The sequence below is a fragment of the Lissotriton helveticus genome, chromosome 6, assembly GCF_964261635.1.
Source record: "Lissotriton helveticus chromosome 6, aLisHel1.1, whole genome shotgun sequence".
In the NCBI taxonomy this organism is placed as follows: Eukaryota; Metazoa; Chordata; class Amphibia; order Caudata; family Salamandridae; genus Lissotriton; species Lissotriton helveticus.
Genome location: NC_136067.1, coordinates 652,696,225 through 652,712,420, shown reverse-complemented (window position 1 = coordinate 652,712,420; position 16,196 = coordinate 652,696,225). Strand labels below are relative to the sequence as shown.

The 16,196-nt window shown below is 46.5% G+C and overlaps 1 protein-coding gene across 1 annotated transcript in view; it reads right to left on the bottom strand.

The window, feature by feature from the left end:
• The window catches only part of BCKDHB (branched chain keto acid dehydrogenase E1 subunit beta), a 1,266,052-nt gene extending 1,259,037 nt beyond the window's left edge, over positions 1 to 7,015 (bottom strand). Inside the window, exon 1 of the mRNA XM_078648121.1 lies at positions 6,826 to 7,015. Coding sequence (XP_078504247.1) covers positions 6,826 to 6,961 — 136 coding nt within the window. The 5' untranslated portion in view covers positions 6,962 to 7,015. The remainder of the gene's footprint in view (positions 1 to 6,825) is intronic.
• Positions 7,016 to 16,196: the final 9,181 nt, after the last annotated feature.

The window sequence follows — 16,196 nt, the reverse complement described above, 5'->3', positions numbered from 1 at the left end:
GCATTAGGAGTTAATATTTTTTTTTTATTGCTAAGCTCATTGTCATTGGCCAAAATAAACAGAGTCTTGAATGAAAGGGTTGCTTTAAAATCTGTTGATAAATTGTATCAGTTGCTGGAGGTCGATGCAACATTATTTTGAAGTGTTTTAAGGGATTGTCCCATTTGTATCCTAAATCACTGACAAATGTATCCAAAATCTAATTCTATGAATCAGAATTAGGGTTGATCTAGTCTGGAATATAAAGTTTTACAGGGAAAATTGTTGAGAATGGGTATGGAGTATGTGATCTAAATGTCAAAAACAGCATAACCCATCTGCTCCTAGAATGCCAGCTTTTTATGGGAGAGAGAAAAAAAGATGTTGTCCTATGTTTAGAGGATATTGTATGACAAATCAAAGATTTATTCAAAACGAAAAATGTGGATACCACAGTTGCTGTAGCAAGATATATTAAGGCGATCCAGAAAGGAAATGTTATTCCTTAATGTGTGTGCCTGCAAAGCTGTATTGTATTTGTGAAGCGTTTAAGTGCTATATAACTTTTTAGACAGCCAGATCTCCCTGTAAGAAAGGAGAAAATCTTTGTATCACAGTTATTAAACTGATTTGAAGCAAAAAAAACTATTAAAAAAGGAAGCCATAGTAATTGCTTTTGGAAAACACACCAACTTGAAACAGAACGTAATTTTTATTGCTTAATGTTAGTGTCAATAAAGCTGTATGGACAAAAAAACTTGGGATACTGGGCAATACAAAGGGGTTCCGTAATTGGGACTCCATAGGAATTTCAACGGTTGGAGATCTATGGCAGAAGGGTGGGGTGGTCACCTTCGCTCATCTGCAGGACACATATTGCCTGGCAGAGACGGAGAGGTTTAGATATATGCAGATTACACATACATTGCAGTCCCTAATACCGCCAGACACTGGAGGACTCCTCTCCACTAGAGGATAGACTCTTAACAGATCACCTCCAGAAGAAAGCCATTCCATTGACTTATAAACAGATAGTTAACAATAGAGCAGACCCCACAGGGACCCTGAAGGCTAAGTGGGAGTGCGAGGTAGGAGATATCGATGAGGCAGAATGGAGAGAGACGCTGGCTTCCCCTAAGGAAGCTGCTATTCCATCAATGCTCAGACTAGTGCAGCTTAAAATACTGCACCGTACATACTATACTAGGGCACTTCTACACAAGATAGGAAGGGCGGATACGCCACATTGTCTTAGGGAATGTGGGGAAACGGGATCGTTCTACCATACTATCTTGAGTTGCCCCGTGATTGTGAGATATTGGATGGCGATCATGAGGACACTCTCCCAGGTTACGCAGATCACTGTACTGCCGAGTCCAAGATGATGTCTCCTTAACATATGGGACCCAATGGACTTAAACAAGACGACCCAGGATTGGGCGACGTTAGGAATGACTATAGCAAAAAGAAATATCGCACAACGCTGGGGCTCCAGAGTTAGTCCCACTCTCACTCAGTGGTGTAGGGATATGGACCTGGCAATGGTTGCAGAATGGGCGTGATGGTTCATATGACTGTAGCAACATATGTGATTCATGTAATTATGATTCTACAAGCGATGAACGTCATGCTGTCGTTGAAATGCTCTACAATATGTCTCAATAAAAAAAAAATTTAAATAAAGCTGTATGGTCTTGCAAAGTACGAACGGTTGTATTTGTACAACTGATCTATTTGAGCCAAAGAGAAACCATGGTGGCTAACCTAAGGTCAATGGTAAACCACTTGACTCATTGTATAGATTGATTGTATGCGGGATTCAGAATTGAGTAACATGTTTTTATATTGTCTGTATTATTTACTACCTTTACATCAATTGGCTTTTTACAGCCTACGCATCAGTTTCAGACTTAATACAGACTCCATACTATCACTGTCTGTACCAAGTACAAGGCCTGGATAGCCTGAAATCACCACTACAGTTGACTGCATTCTCACCCCCACCTGTGGATTGGTGGACTGGTGTACTCACTCCATTGGGGATTAAAGAGACTGCTCACTCTAACTGATTGTATTCATTGCATACCGTTCAATCTTGACTACGTGCCAATCCAGAGGATCTGTACATTCAGGAATACCCACACAATCTGGCAGAGTCAACAAAAAAATTGATGTGAAATACAGTGGTGGCTTCCCCATTAGAGCGCCTGCACCAGACATCATAGATTATGTTATCTAGAGCTAAGTGAAACTCCCAGCCCTGACCTCAGGCCTCTGGCACGCCTTAGTGCCTCTCACTCTGTGACGTGGTGAAGCCTCACAGATAAAGTTAGCCACGGGAGTTACAGGCTTAAGCCCTGCAGTGCCCATGGCTACGTGAGGGCTTATCGGTGTGAGTAAAAGTGAGTCAGTGAAGGAGTGAGTCAAAGTGAGGACAATGAGTGACAAGAAGAGTGAGTACAAGTGAGAATAAATGAGTGAGGGAGAATAAAAGGGAGTGTAACAATGTTAATGTGTGTAAGACCGAGTGAGTCAAGTCTGAGTGAGTCTTAGTGAGTCAGAGACAGAGTGAGTCAGTGAGAGAGAGAGAGAGAGAGAATCATTGTGTCTGAGTGAGTGAGTATGAACGAGTCAGAGTGAATCAGAATGAGTATGACTATGCAAACCAGTGAGAATTTGAGTCATTGAGTGAGGCTGATTGTGAATGAGTAAGATTGAGTCACAGTGAGACTGAGTGAGATTGTTCAAGTATGAGTGATTTAATAAGAAAGAGTAGGACTGAGTGAATCAGGGAGAACAAGTGAGTTATAGGGAAACTAGGTGAAACTGAGTGAGACTAATTGGGAATAAGTGAGAGAGCGAGACGTTGAAACTGAGTGAGTCTGGTGAGATCGAGTGACATTGTGTGAGTCAGAATGAGAGACTGAGTGAGAATGAGTGGGACTGATGGAGTATGAGTGAATCAGTAAAGAGTGAATAGGAATGAGTGGCACTTAGTGAATTAGGGAGAACAAGTGAGTTAAGGGGGACTAAGGGAAACTAGAAGAGAATGAGAGGTAATGAGTGAAACTGAGTGGCAGAAATTGAGTACATCAGAATGACTTAGAATTAGTGGGATTGAGTGAGAGTAACTGAGAATGAGTGACACTCGTAATTATGCTTTAACCTGTATACATATAAGCGTAACATAAACTTGCCAAGATCTGTTGACCCAAAAGCAAAGGTTGGCTGACCGAAAGTATAACACGGTCCACTTGGCAGTGCTTGTACAGTGACCCAAGACTAGGGTGACCAACCGTCCGTATGTTTCGCGGACTGTCCCTGATTTGGACCTCACGTCAGTTGTCCGTGATGATCCCTTTTATGGACGCCTTTTGTCCGTACTTTTGGGCATTGGGGAACAGCACTGTTCCCCTGCGAGAAGCCTCAGCTCCCTGATGGGGCCACCTCGCAATCATCCTGTAAGCACAAGAGCAGCCTTACCCCGCCCATTGCCATTCGGTCTGTGGCTAATTGCCACATACAGAATGACAATGGGCCAGTCTGGACTGTTAAAGCATGTGGTGGGCCTACTCCAGTCTCGCTCTAGGGCAGGGCATTCCGTTTTAACAGTACATAAAGAAAAATGTTACACCTCCACAGATGAAAGGAATGTGTAGAATCCAGTACATGAAAAGAAGTTAAAAAGAAGGGGTTATAGTTCTTTCAGTCTCATCATTTTAGAACTAAAGCATTTTCAATATTATATACAAGTAAGCCATAGTTGCTGCTTTTTTTTATTTTATGCAACTAACAACCATTGACAAAGCCAATAGTCAAGGCTTGTTGTAGGTGTGATGTATTATACATCTGGATGGAATAACAGAAGTAGCAGTATATCAGTGAGGCAGCACACTATGCTAAGCACAGATTTTTAGCTACTGTGTTTTAAGCCACACCCTTAATTACATCGGACACACCCTTTATAGAGACCCTCAAGTTTTTTCAACCCACTTAAAACCCTGGAAACAACATCATGTCACAGTCACCTCACGTCCTGGCACTGTGCATCATGCATGACTTCCACGTTTTCAAATTGCCTATGAGCAGGGCAATAGTGAACTCTCCCCAGCCTCCCTCCCCCCCCCCCTTGCTTTAGGAACTACAGCAAGGGTGAAGTTCTCGATGGGCCTCTTCTGTCAGCAACTCTGCAGACAAAGGCTCACCTCATAATGTGAAAAGGTAGGTGAGTTAGTAAGCGAAGGAATCGGTGAATGGTTGGATGGATTAGTGAAAGGATGAATGGATGAGTGAAAAGTGAATGGATGGATTTTGAGGATGGATGGATGAATGAGTGGGAGGATGGATGAGAGAAAGGGTAAATAAATAGATGGATGGGTGGAATGGTGGATGGATAAAAGGGTGGATGAATGGGTAAACGGGTGGATAAATGGGTAAAACGGTGGATGAATGGGTAAACGGGTAGATGGATGAGTGAAAGGGTGGATGATGAGCGAGTGAATGGGTGAATGGATGGGTGAAATGATGGATGGATTGCTGAACTGATAAGTGAAACGGTGAATGGATGGACGTGTGAGTGAAAGGGTGGATGAGTGAGTGAAAGGGAGGGTAGATGGGAAAAGGATAGATAGATGGGGAAAAAGATAGATGGATGAGGGAAAGGATGTGTGGATGGATGAGAGAAAGTGTGGGTGGATGGATGATAGGGTCAATGGATGGATTCACGAGTGGATGAGTGGAAGGATGGGTGAAGGGATGGCTAAGTGAAAGGAGGATGGTTAGAGAAAGGGAGATTGCATAGATGAGTGAAAGTATGGATGGATGGTTGACAGGATGGATGAGCGAATGGGTGGATGAATGAAAAGAAGGATGTAAGGATGATGAGTGAATTAATTCATAGATGAGTGAAAGGGTGGGTGAAGAGCTGGTAGAAAGGATGGTGCCTAATGTACCTGCTGGAGAGAGATGTGGGTTTTGTTTAGTGGCAGTTTTGTATCATCTAAGGTAGCATAGACGGTTAATATGCATGCTGCAAAGAATGTGTGCCATGCATATCAAAGAACAGTATTTTATGTGCAGAGCTAAGTGAGTTACTGCTTTTGTCACTGAGATTATGTTGTTACGGTGTAGTTTAAAAGTTACATACGTAATATAACAGTGAGTTATGAACTGCCATCAAAGGGCTGCATCCAAGCTGCATGGTACAGGTTGCAAAGTTATGTTTCATTTCCAGTGTTTCATTATACTGATGTTGCTAAAAAAGGTTTGTTTGGGTAGTAATAAATTCTCATCATTAAAGTCAATGCTAACTACTGTGTAATGTTCGGAATCCTGACTTTGAGCTTCTTCAGACCAAGCACTCTTACAAAATGCCTACCAGTATGGGTGATGTGCATCCTACACCTTGTAGTCCCCTGTTGCCTTATGTAACATTTTCTATATACTGATTTACACACGCATGATTCGTTGTGTCTGTATGTGTGTGTGTGTGATGTAAGGTGCTCTGGCACCCAACACTGGTATGAAAGGCGCTATAAAACAAATGAAGTACATGTGAGAGAGAGAGGCACTGTTGGCGATAGTGAGGAAATCATTGAAGAGCCTCATCAAAAATTGTCGTATCCGGGTGCACGGTAAAATCATAATTTACTATGCTTTAGAAACGAATTCAATTGATATATAATGACAAATGTGTTGTAGAATGCACCATGTTTTCCCAAATGTTCTTGGGGGTGCGAAAACAAAGGCCGTAAGCTGCGAGTTTTTTTGTAACGCACAACTTTTAAATATCTGCAAATAAACTGTGCAAATGTCTCAAAACATATCAGCAATTAGGAAATCACAAATGGACCATTTGTTTCCTATTCAAATATGTGCTGGAAACAGAGTTTCAATGGGATCAAAACAATTAAGACACTTAACTTGGTGATGTTCAACTGATACTAATTTGCCAAAACCACATTTCCACCCCTTTGTATTTGTGCGCTATATAGTTTTTTCAGTAAAACTGCATGTTGGCATTTTGCTTCCATTCAATAGAAAATGCTCTGTATAAAAGACAGTGCCTCCTACTGCCTAAAATTATGCCTCATCAGTGTATACAGTTTCTAGTCTGTAGCACACTTCTGCACATTAATGAGAATCTGCAGTTTACAGCTCACAGATATGAAACAACCCAAGCAGTACACTATTTCCAATATACAGGTAAAATAAGGAGGGATGATATATGGCTAGCAACTAGCCAGGTCATTATTTAGTAATGTCAACTCCTATATAACCACTCTGTCCCACAATAATACCAGAATGCTCAGCAGTGTGCAGCCAATTATAGCTCTTACAGGCTGGTTAATAACTCCCTTTGCCTGCTTAATACTCTTACCCTCACACAAGACCGGTCTGCTATGGCTCTTATCCATTACTCAGTACTGTTCCAGTCCCTATGCAGCTGAACAGAAATGGAATGTTTGAAGTAACCTGACATATAAAGCTGGCTACTCAGATGACTGCATTCTAATCCAGCACTGCACGTCCCAATTAGCTTCATCCTATGCGTGCCACCTAACATCTCACAATGGCACTGGTTTGTCTGTAAAACTTACCTTTTGTCCGGAAGTTTTGTCCTGAATTTTGACCTTCTGTCCTGAATTTTGACCCTGTGTCCTGAATTTTTACACTCACTATCCTGAATTTTGCACCCATGCCAGCATTTACCCAAGAATAATGAATGCTTGTTATATTTGCTAACTTAGTCAACTAAGTGTGGGGGCGATGAAGTACTTCGATTGCTCTAACTAGTGCTGAGGTTTCACTGATCATCAGTTCCCTTCTCCCACCTCTACTGCTCACCGTGCTCGATGGGCTCGGGATCGGGCAGGAAGGTAAAGTGTGCGGCATGTCTCCTCTGTACGACTCCGATGGCGGCAAGATTTCGGGAGCCAGCTGCTGCACAGCACCGGTTGAGTATGAGTCTAATAGCCGCCATTCTTACTGCTGGAAGGTTGAAAACACGTTTTCCGGGGGTGGTGGAGGAGGCCGCGCTTTGATTGGACGTCGAAATTCGTCAGCTGCTCAGTTTCATCATGTGGTATGGTAATCTAGTAACGTGATTGGTCCTTACGCGCAGAGGACACGCGCTAACCGGCTTCGATGTACACAATGAGAGCCCTAGGCTTGTGCTCGCTGAACTCGTAGAACGGGTGATCTTCTCAGTCAAGGGGCACGTCTACAAAATCATGACGTGGCATGTACTAATTCAATGTCACGATTCCATAAACCTGTGATCGAATACACACTATATAATCCGTGAAAGTTTAAACATTTGGGATTCTAGGTTCAATATATATTTACACAAAGCACAGTACTAAGGCCAAATTACAAATGCGAAATGTGTGAAAGCAAACCAATAATTATGTAGTGTTTTAGGCTGTATGTCACGCATTAGTAGAACAGCATGTTCCAGTTCTTGCTGTGTTCTGTTAATTCGTTAACTCTGATTTATTTTCCGCTTGTAATATACTGACTCCCGTGCACACGCACGCAATATTTACTGCACAGGTTAGTTTAGCAAGTGATGTTCAATCATCCCATGCCCTGCTTTCTGCGACCCTACAAGCCTTCGTCAGTCAATCTGTTTCATATATACAAAAAGCCCTGGAATTGGAAAGAAAATGTGCTTGGATGGGATTGGGAACCCATAAATTGGAAATAAAAAGGTGTGGCAGAGGAAGGGGCGGAGCGGAACTTGAAAAGCAGAGCCTGTCAGTTAACATATACATTTATTTTTTGACAGTCCACGTATGCATTTTTTTAGAAATTGTTTGAAGAAATTGGCAATAATGATGTACCTTGTAGAGCTGCTGACACCACATACCTGAGCAGTAATGAGCATATTTATCGAATAGTGTAGTGCAGCTCAGCAAGTCACCTAGCTGCTCTGCATCACTGGGAAAGGACAGGAATGCAGCGTACTTAAGGCATATGGGGCATTCCTGACTTCCCACACTGCCAGTGGCGGCTGGTGACATTTGAAAATGGTGTGGCGTAAATGTTGTGGGAGGCGCACTGTGGCGATCAAGCGTAGCGAGTGAGCCAGAACTTATCAAGGGGGTTTGGGGGGGTTCTCCCCCAAGGAAATTTTGAAAAAAGAGCAGTCAAATGGTGCATTTTCAAGGATATTTCAGAAAGCAAGAATGTAAATAAAGCAAACATGGTGGTACTTCCTCGCCTTCTCTACTTCTTCACCACTTTACCCTTTGCCATTTCTCTCCCCCTTTTTCAGACAATGGGAGGCAGTGGTGCAGGGTTTCATACGGGGGACATCACGCCACAGAGTGTCCATGGGAAAGCTGTATCTGCCTACCGAGCTGGGCGGCCTGGCGGTACCCAACTTCGAGCATTACTACCCGGCCTCCCAGCTACAATGGATCACCAGGTGGATATCCTCCTGTTACTTACCAGACACCGCCTCCTTACAGCCTCCGCTGACGCAGAGTAACCTTTTACAAATTTTCCATCCTTGCTCCAAGCTCAGATCCCCCAATATTCTTCTGCTCACTGCAGCACACAAGTACTTCCGTAGGTGCCTTTTCCTCACTACAACCACTGTTCCGTACGTGCCCGCTATCCCACTGCTGGGCACTCCACGAGGAGACACCTACACGACGGCGACTGAGCCACGTCATTGGGCCTCGTAGGGGTTACAGGACGTGTGGGAGCTGTTTGAGGATGACACTCTTATCCCGTACCAGGAACTCATAGCAGAGGAGAACCTGCGCCCTGGGCAGTTTCTACCACATAGAACGAACATAGCCTCGTTAGCGTTCAACTGGGGTACACTCCCTCAGGAACCTCCCACACACCACACTTTGCAATACCTTCACGTGAAGGGGACAGGAGGACATCTCATGCGCTGGTTCGCATCCTCTCTCTGGCAACACACGGAGGTAGACCTCACTCGGCTTCAACTTCATTGGGAGAGGGCCATGGGGAGGGCGTTTAGAGATAGAGAGTGGGCAGTCGTCTACGGCAGTCCGACCTAAGTCCCCCGTAACCAACAATTCAAACAAATTAAATTCTTTGTACTACATCGGGCCTACCTTACTCCTGCTCAAATCAACAGGTACTTCCTCTGCACGTATGCGGCTTGTCCCGGCTGCCGGCAGTTAGATGCCAACATTCTTCACGTGCTTTGGGGTTGCCTGGTCCTGACTGACTATTGGAACAATGTGACGGTTGTAGGAGAGTAGGGACTGCTTCCTATGGTCACCCCCACTTTTTGCTTTTGCTTTACTGGTTTTCGGCTTAGATGTGGCTGTGGGCCTGCTAATCAGACCCACAGCCCAGATGCACTCTCTCTAAATTCAAACCATGTACTCTAGGTACATCCACAATTGGGAATTGGTTCACCTTGTCAGCCCCTGTAGAAGTGTACCCTAGGTACTCAGGACATAGGTGTAACCAAGGCCTACCAGGGGCTGCAGCATGTATTATGCCACCCCTGGCTGGCCACTCAAACTGACACAACTGGCTGATCACTCAGCTGGGGCAAGATCGTGTAATCACCCCTTGCTTAGGTATAGTATTCCTATATCTACCCTTATATATAGACACACAGTAACCTATAAGTCACTCCTATGGCAGGCTTTAACAATCCTGGAGGCAGAGTGCTTGGTTATGTGTGAGATGGTGCTCTAGCATGAGCTGAGCCTGTCTGCAGCTTTCAGAACCATGTCCTTATAACTGTTCTATGATATTGCCATACCACATACTCTTAAGTGCATTATAATCCTCGCGGTTACATGCTAACTTTGGTTTGGCTTTATCTAAACATGTCGTGTAAGGTGTGATACGCTTTGGAATACTACCCCCTTGCCAATTCTGGTGACAGGGGTAGCATTCCACCCCTCTAGAGGGAGAAGACATGTTGTTGCTGACTATCCCGGTTAAAGTTAACCAGAGCCCCAGCGTCACAAAATGGACGCTGCTGCCACAGACACAAGTCTGACCTCCTGCTGCTGGGAGTCCTTCCAGTCACGGAGGTTTGGACAATAGGTTTACTTCCTGGAGACGTGCGAGCACCACCCCAGAAAGGACTTTGTGTATTGGGACAGGGAGGGCTGAATAGATTGAGACACTGCCTGGGGCAAACTAGGTGCTCCATGCATACCCCAGTTCAAACCGGTTGCTGGGGCACTCCAACACCAGCTCTGACATGAAACTGGACAAAGGAAAGGGGGTGTAACCACCCTCCTTCCTGGTCCCACCCGTAGGAGGGACCTAGAAAGTAATCCAGCCCCTTTTAGTTGTATAAAGGTAGGAGCTGAGTCCTGAGACTTTAGATTAATCCTGGATTCAAAACTTGACACAAAACTCTGGACCTTCGATGTTCTGCTGAAGCTGAAGACTGAAGAATCTCCCTTGTGGCCAAGGAGTGACCACCCTGGGCAACCAGGCACCATCCAGCAAACCAACGGCTTGCTTTGTTGATGCTCCCTCCGGGACCCGAGCACAGAGCCTGACAAGACCCAGACTTCCAGACCTCTCTGACCCTCTCTTCACGTCTGCAGCATAGCTGAGATCCGTGGAGGCGACGAGACACGTGGGACCGGACATCTTGAAAAGTCTGCAACTTGCTAACTGTGCAGCTCCTGAGGTATCCTCAAAGCTGTGCACTGGGGAATGAGAAGCCCCGAATCCGAGCTCCACCTGCACCGAAGATCAGCCCTCCACACTCCACGAGTTCAGCGTGGGGCCCTTCTGCTTGTGTTCTGCTCGACGCGTTGTCCAGTTGATGGCCGGCTGGCTAGTAGCCTCTGTGACAACAATCCTTTTGAACCAACTCACTGGTCTGGTTGCTCCAGACTGGCCCTTGTCTCCCTGCAAAGGTGAGGCACCTCAGACCTTGCTGGTCTGCACCAGAAGCCTTCTTTGAATCCTGCGTGGGTTGCCATTGCCAAGGCTTGTTGACTCCAATTCGGCGGTCGACCCCTCCATCTGCAAGAGCCTTTGTGGGTCAGCTCGCCTCCAGCACCTGGTCATCCTCAACGCCTCCTGGTCCGCGTGGCTGAAGAGACAAGCTTCACGACAGCACCTGATTCCTCCTCAACGTCGTCTGGTTCCTTCCTGGTTCCACCCGGTCACTGGCTAGTGACCCAGACTCTGTCCCCTCTGCTTTCAGGGCCTCCTAATCCTCGATCTACCCTTGGATCCACCCGGACATCTTCCTCCTGGTCGCCTGCAGCATCTTTCTTCACAGGCTCCATAGGCTTCAACGGGAAAACCCGACACATCTTCACACCTATGCACCTGCTTCCTGTGGGTGAGTTAACGCGAGTACTTCGGTGCTCCCAAGGGAATTGACTATCCAAGTGTCTAGGTTTTTAGTTGTTTCCTCCTAGCTAGACCGGAAGTGTCCTAAATCCTTCTTTTTTTAAACTCTAAGGGCCAGATGTAGGTGTTCAAATACCGGTCGGAAACAGTCGAAAATACCGATTTTCGGCCGTTTCTGACCGGTATTTGGACATTGGCATGTAGGGGATGCAAAATCATACAGATTCGGTAATTTTACCGAATCGGTAATTTTACAGATTCTGTAAAATTACCGATCGGTACAATTACTGAATTTGTAATTTCTTATGTAGGTAGCACTTTAACCTGTGCTACAGGACCTTTAGAATTCGTTATTTACCACCTAATACAATTGGGTGGTAAATAACAAATTCCTGTGTACATGCACATCTGTGCATGCACACCTGTGCCATGTGGCACACATACATGCCCTAAGGGCATGTATGTGTGCCACATGGCACACAAGCCAGAAACAGGGGTGTAACAGGGTGTCAAAGTGACACCCTGTCCCCCTTGGCAATTCGGTATTTTTACCGATTTGGTAATTACCGAATCGGTATTTGCTATTCATTCCTATGAGCTTCAAGGCCCATAGGAATCAATGGCAAATACCGATTCGGTAATTACCGAATCGGTAAAAAATTACCGAATTTTTACCTACATCTTATTTACCGATTCATAAATACCGAATCGGTAAAATTCGGTATTTATGAATTGGTAAATAAGATTTTCCTACATCTAGCCCTAAGTTCCCATTGACTTAACATAGACTCTCGCGTGTGTGTAAAGACACTGCACGCGCCGCCTGTGGGCCTCCTACTTCTAAACTAAGGTTCAGATAGTGTAGCCCCAGCGATTCCCTAAGCCCTAGGCCTTTCCTTATCTCGTGACGTGATACTTATACCACTTTCTTAGTATATGGATTGCTTCGCCCCTAGGGCCTAACTGTATTTTGTGCAACTTAACGTATTCTGACTAAGTAACTTGTGATGTGCTTTGGCCTCTGATCTCATAAAGAGTTCAGAGGAGTGTGTTAGTAAATAAATACATATATATTTTATATATATCCTGTGTGGTGTCCTTTCATTTGGTATTCAAGGGGTTACATATGGTAAAACAGCTGGCTTTACACGCCCTTACACGTCTTTTAGCCTAAGACTGTTCTGTCCACGCTACCACTAGGATAGCTGGTCTATAAGGTTGACTTACAACCATCACCATAAGGGTTGTTTGAACTAGTGCAAGGTGTTCACTAGAATAGTGAACATCATATACCAGGCCAACTTCTCACAGTCCCCTTACAGGATGCCCAAACAAAAGCTCAAAAGGACTGAAGCCAACCCACTTTTGTGGGACCTCTCTGTAAGCAAACATAAGGCAGGGTAAAAGGATGTCCCAAACAAGTTACTCTTAGAAATACTTTAAATAGCACAGTTTACAGTTAGGCCCTAGCGGTGCGTAAAACCATATACTAAGTAAGTTGTATAAGAACCACGACTCGGGAAAAGAAAAGGCCTAGGGCCTAGAGAATCGCTGGGGCTCCACTATCTGAACCTTAGGTTATTATTATTATTATTATTATTATTATTATTATTATTATTATTATTATTATTATTATTCTGAGTTTTGTATAGCGCCTGGTTACCTATAGGCATCCCAGCGCTTACCAGAACATAACACTACTAGAGAATGAAGGGATTAAACAGAAAACAAAAAAGTTTTTAAAAGTTTTCGAAACCGAAGAAGGCTAGCTTCCGAGCGCAGTTGTAGGGGCAACGAGTTCCACAAAGAGGCCACATTTATTGAAAACCTTCTGCCACCCGTTCTTGCCTTTTTCACCCTGCCAACCTGAAGGAGATGTTGATGGTCAGAGCGAAGAGAGCGAGGGGCCTTGTAAGGCTGGACCATCTCCTCCAGAATAGGTGGGCCTACCCCGTGCAGAACTTTGTGAGCGATACAAAGTGACTTGAATTTCACCCTGTCCCTCACAGGGAGCCAGTGCAATGCCCTCAACGCCGGGCGAGCAGATTGACGCCTGGGGAGACCCGTCAAAAGCCTGGCCGCCGCGTTCTGCACTTGCTGCAGTTTATTCAGGGTAGATTCGGGTGCACCCAGGAATAACGCATTGCTGAAGTCCAGCCGCGAGATGATAAGTCCCTGGATGAGAAGCCTTCGGGTGGTCACTGGGAGCAGGGGCAGAATCTTCTGGGCTGCGCGGAGCAGGCCAAAGCACACGCCAGCAGTCTTTTTGGCATGAGTTTTAAACGATAGGTCCTGCTCCAGCCATACCCCCAAGCTCTTGATCTCCTGTTTGGGGGGGGGTACCGGTCCCAGACAGTCTGGCCAGCTGCTGGGGGACAGAGATGGAGAGGAGTTCCCCAGCAGCATCAGTTCCGTCTTGGAGCCATTTAACTTTAGGGCTGAGCTGCACATCCACGTGTAGATCTTCTCGAGACACGTGTGCAGCCGGTCGGGATGGTGCGCCGACTGGGAGAGGCCTACCACCAGCTGAGTATCATCAGCATAACTGATGATCTTAATACCCAGCGGCAGTACCACACTCTCCAGGAGGGCCATGTAAACGTTGAATAAGGTAGGGCTCAATGAAGAGCCCTGTGGCACACCACACTGGAGAGGGGTTGAAGATGATTTTTCATGGCCTTCCCACACCTCAAATGAACGATCTTCCAAAAAGGAAGCGAACCATTTGAGGGCCAGACCCGTGACCCCCACCCCTGCCAGCCGTTGGAGAAGCACCTGATGGTCCACGGTGTCAAAAGCAGCGCTGAGGTCCAGGAGGATCACTGCCACTGATCCCCCCGAATCCAGCATGCTCCTAGCATTCTCCACGACCGCCAACAGGGCAGTGTCAGTCCCCTGACCGGGACGAAAACCCATTTGGGAATCGCCCAGGAGGGAATTGGCTTCCAAGAAGTCCGAGAAGCGTCTGTTCACCAGCTTCTCAGCCACCTTACTGATACCCGGCAGCAAGGAGATAGGCCGAAAGTTGGCGAGATCGGCGGGATCGAGGTTAGGCTTTTTCAAAAGGGCCTTAACCACCGCCCCTTTCCAACTGGGGGGGACTACCCCATGGGCGAGGGACAGGTTTATCAGGTCCGTCACAGGGCCGCCAATCGCAGAGGACACCTGTTTGAGATATTTAATAGGTGCTGGGTCTTTCGGGGAGCCGCTCTTCATAGAGCCCAGAACCGCCAGAACTTCCTCCATAGTGACCGGACCCAGGGAGGCCATCTCCACCGATTGCATCATAGATTGAGAGCTGGAATTGTCCACCAAGGAGGGGACCTCGCCTAGCCGGGGGAGGGAAGCCAATATGTTGTCAATTTTTCTTTTGAAAAACAAGGCCAGTTCTGTGCATTTTTTGCAAGGGTCCTCGTGTAAAACCTGGGGTTCAGGGGCATTAAGTAGCTCCTTAATAACCCTGAATGACTCTTTGGAAGAGTTGGCCGCAGAACCTATACGCTCTTCAAAGAATCTTGATTTTGCCACCCGTATAGCGGATTTATACCTGCTCAGAGCCGTACGGTATTCTTTACGACTCGCCTCACTCCAGTCTCTCCTCCAGGACCGCTCTAGCTTCTTGCACCCCTTCCTCAAGGTTCTCAATTCCGACGAATACCAAGGTGCCGAGCCCACTCTCTTCCCCTTTGTAAGTTGTTTCTTCTTGGGAAGGAGGGTGTCCAGAGAATCCACGAGCCAAGCATGTAGATTCGCATCAGCGACTATCGGATCAACTCCTTGAGGGGGCCGCGTAGCCTCCAGGTGTGCCGCCCACGTGTCAACTGGGAGCCTCGACCAGGCTCTCTCAAGGGTGTGAACCCTTGGGGCTACCGCAGCTGGACTATCAAATTGCCAAGTCGCGGACACCAAAAAGTGGTCTGTCCAAGGCATGGCAAGAGCCGGAGATGGAATAAGATGGTCCAAGTTAGAAAGTATAGGATCGAGCAGGTGGCCCTTCTCATGAGTCGCGCCCGAGTTGACCAGGTTGATTCCAAAAGAGTTGAAATCGTCGATCAGATCGACTCCCGCGGTGTTAGTAGGGTCATCCAGATGGATATTAAAATCCCCGAGGACCACAAAGTTGGCAGTAGAAGAGGCGAGAAGTACGGTAGTTTCTAAAAGAGAGTTAGGGAAGCTACCCAAGGGTCCAGGAGGGCGGTAAATCAACAAGCCTACCAAAGACACTGTAGGTGACAACCGAAGGGAGAACTGTAAGCTCTCACAATCAGTCACCCCTCCATTCTGGATCTTACAAGCGAGCGTGTCTCTGTAAAGAATAGCAATTCCTCCTCCCCTCCCTTTAGGTCTATCAAGGTGGAGTATGTGAAAGCCCGGAGGGAGTGCTCTAACCATGTCAGGGCCAGTACTGGGGGAGAGCCAGGTCTCCGTGAGAAACAGCACATCGAGCTCGTGGTCCAGGATAAGTGAGTGAATTTCAATGGCATGGCTCGGCAAAGACCGACAATTAAGTAAGGCCATGGAGAGAGCACATATCACAGCCACTGAATTATGGCCGGAGGAACAGGCTCTACACGGTAGAAATGGAAAGGTTCCCACCTGTGCAAATCTACAAATAGTAGGGTGGGGCGGACGCAAGGCGATGAGAGCGTCCCTCCCATATCGGAGCCTGGTAGTAGAAGATGGCAAAGAGTCGGGCATGATGACAGGCCCTGGGCCCGTCTGGGCCCGGACGGGCACAGACGGGCTGAACTCTGGCGTAACTCCGGCGTCAATTCGGCGTCCCCGCTGCGCGTGACCGCTGCGCGTTGGCATGGCTACCTTTATACTGAACCAGCAAGGTAGAGAAAGGACTGACTGCGCGCTGCTCCCCCTCAACAAAGATGGCCGCC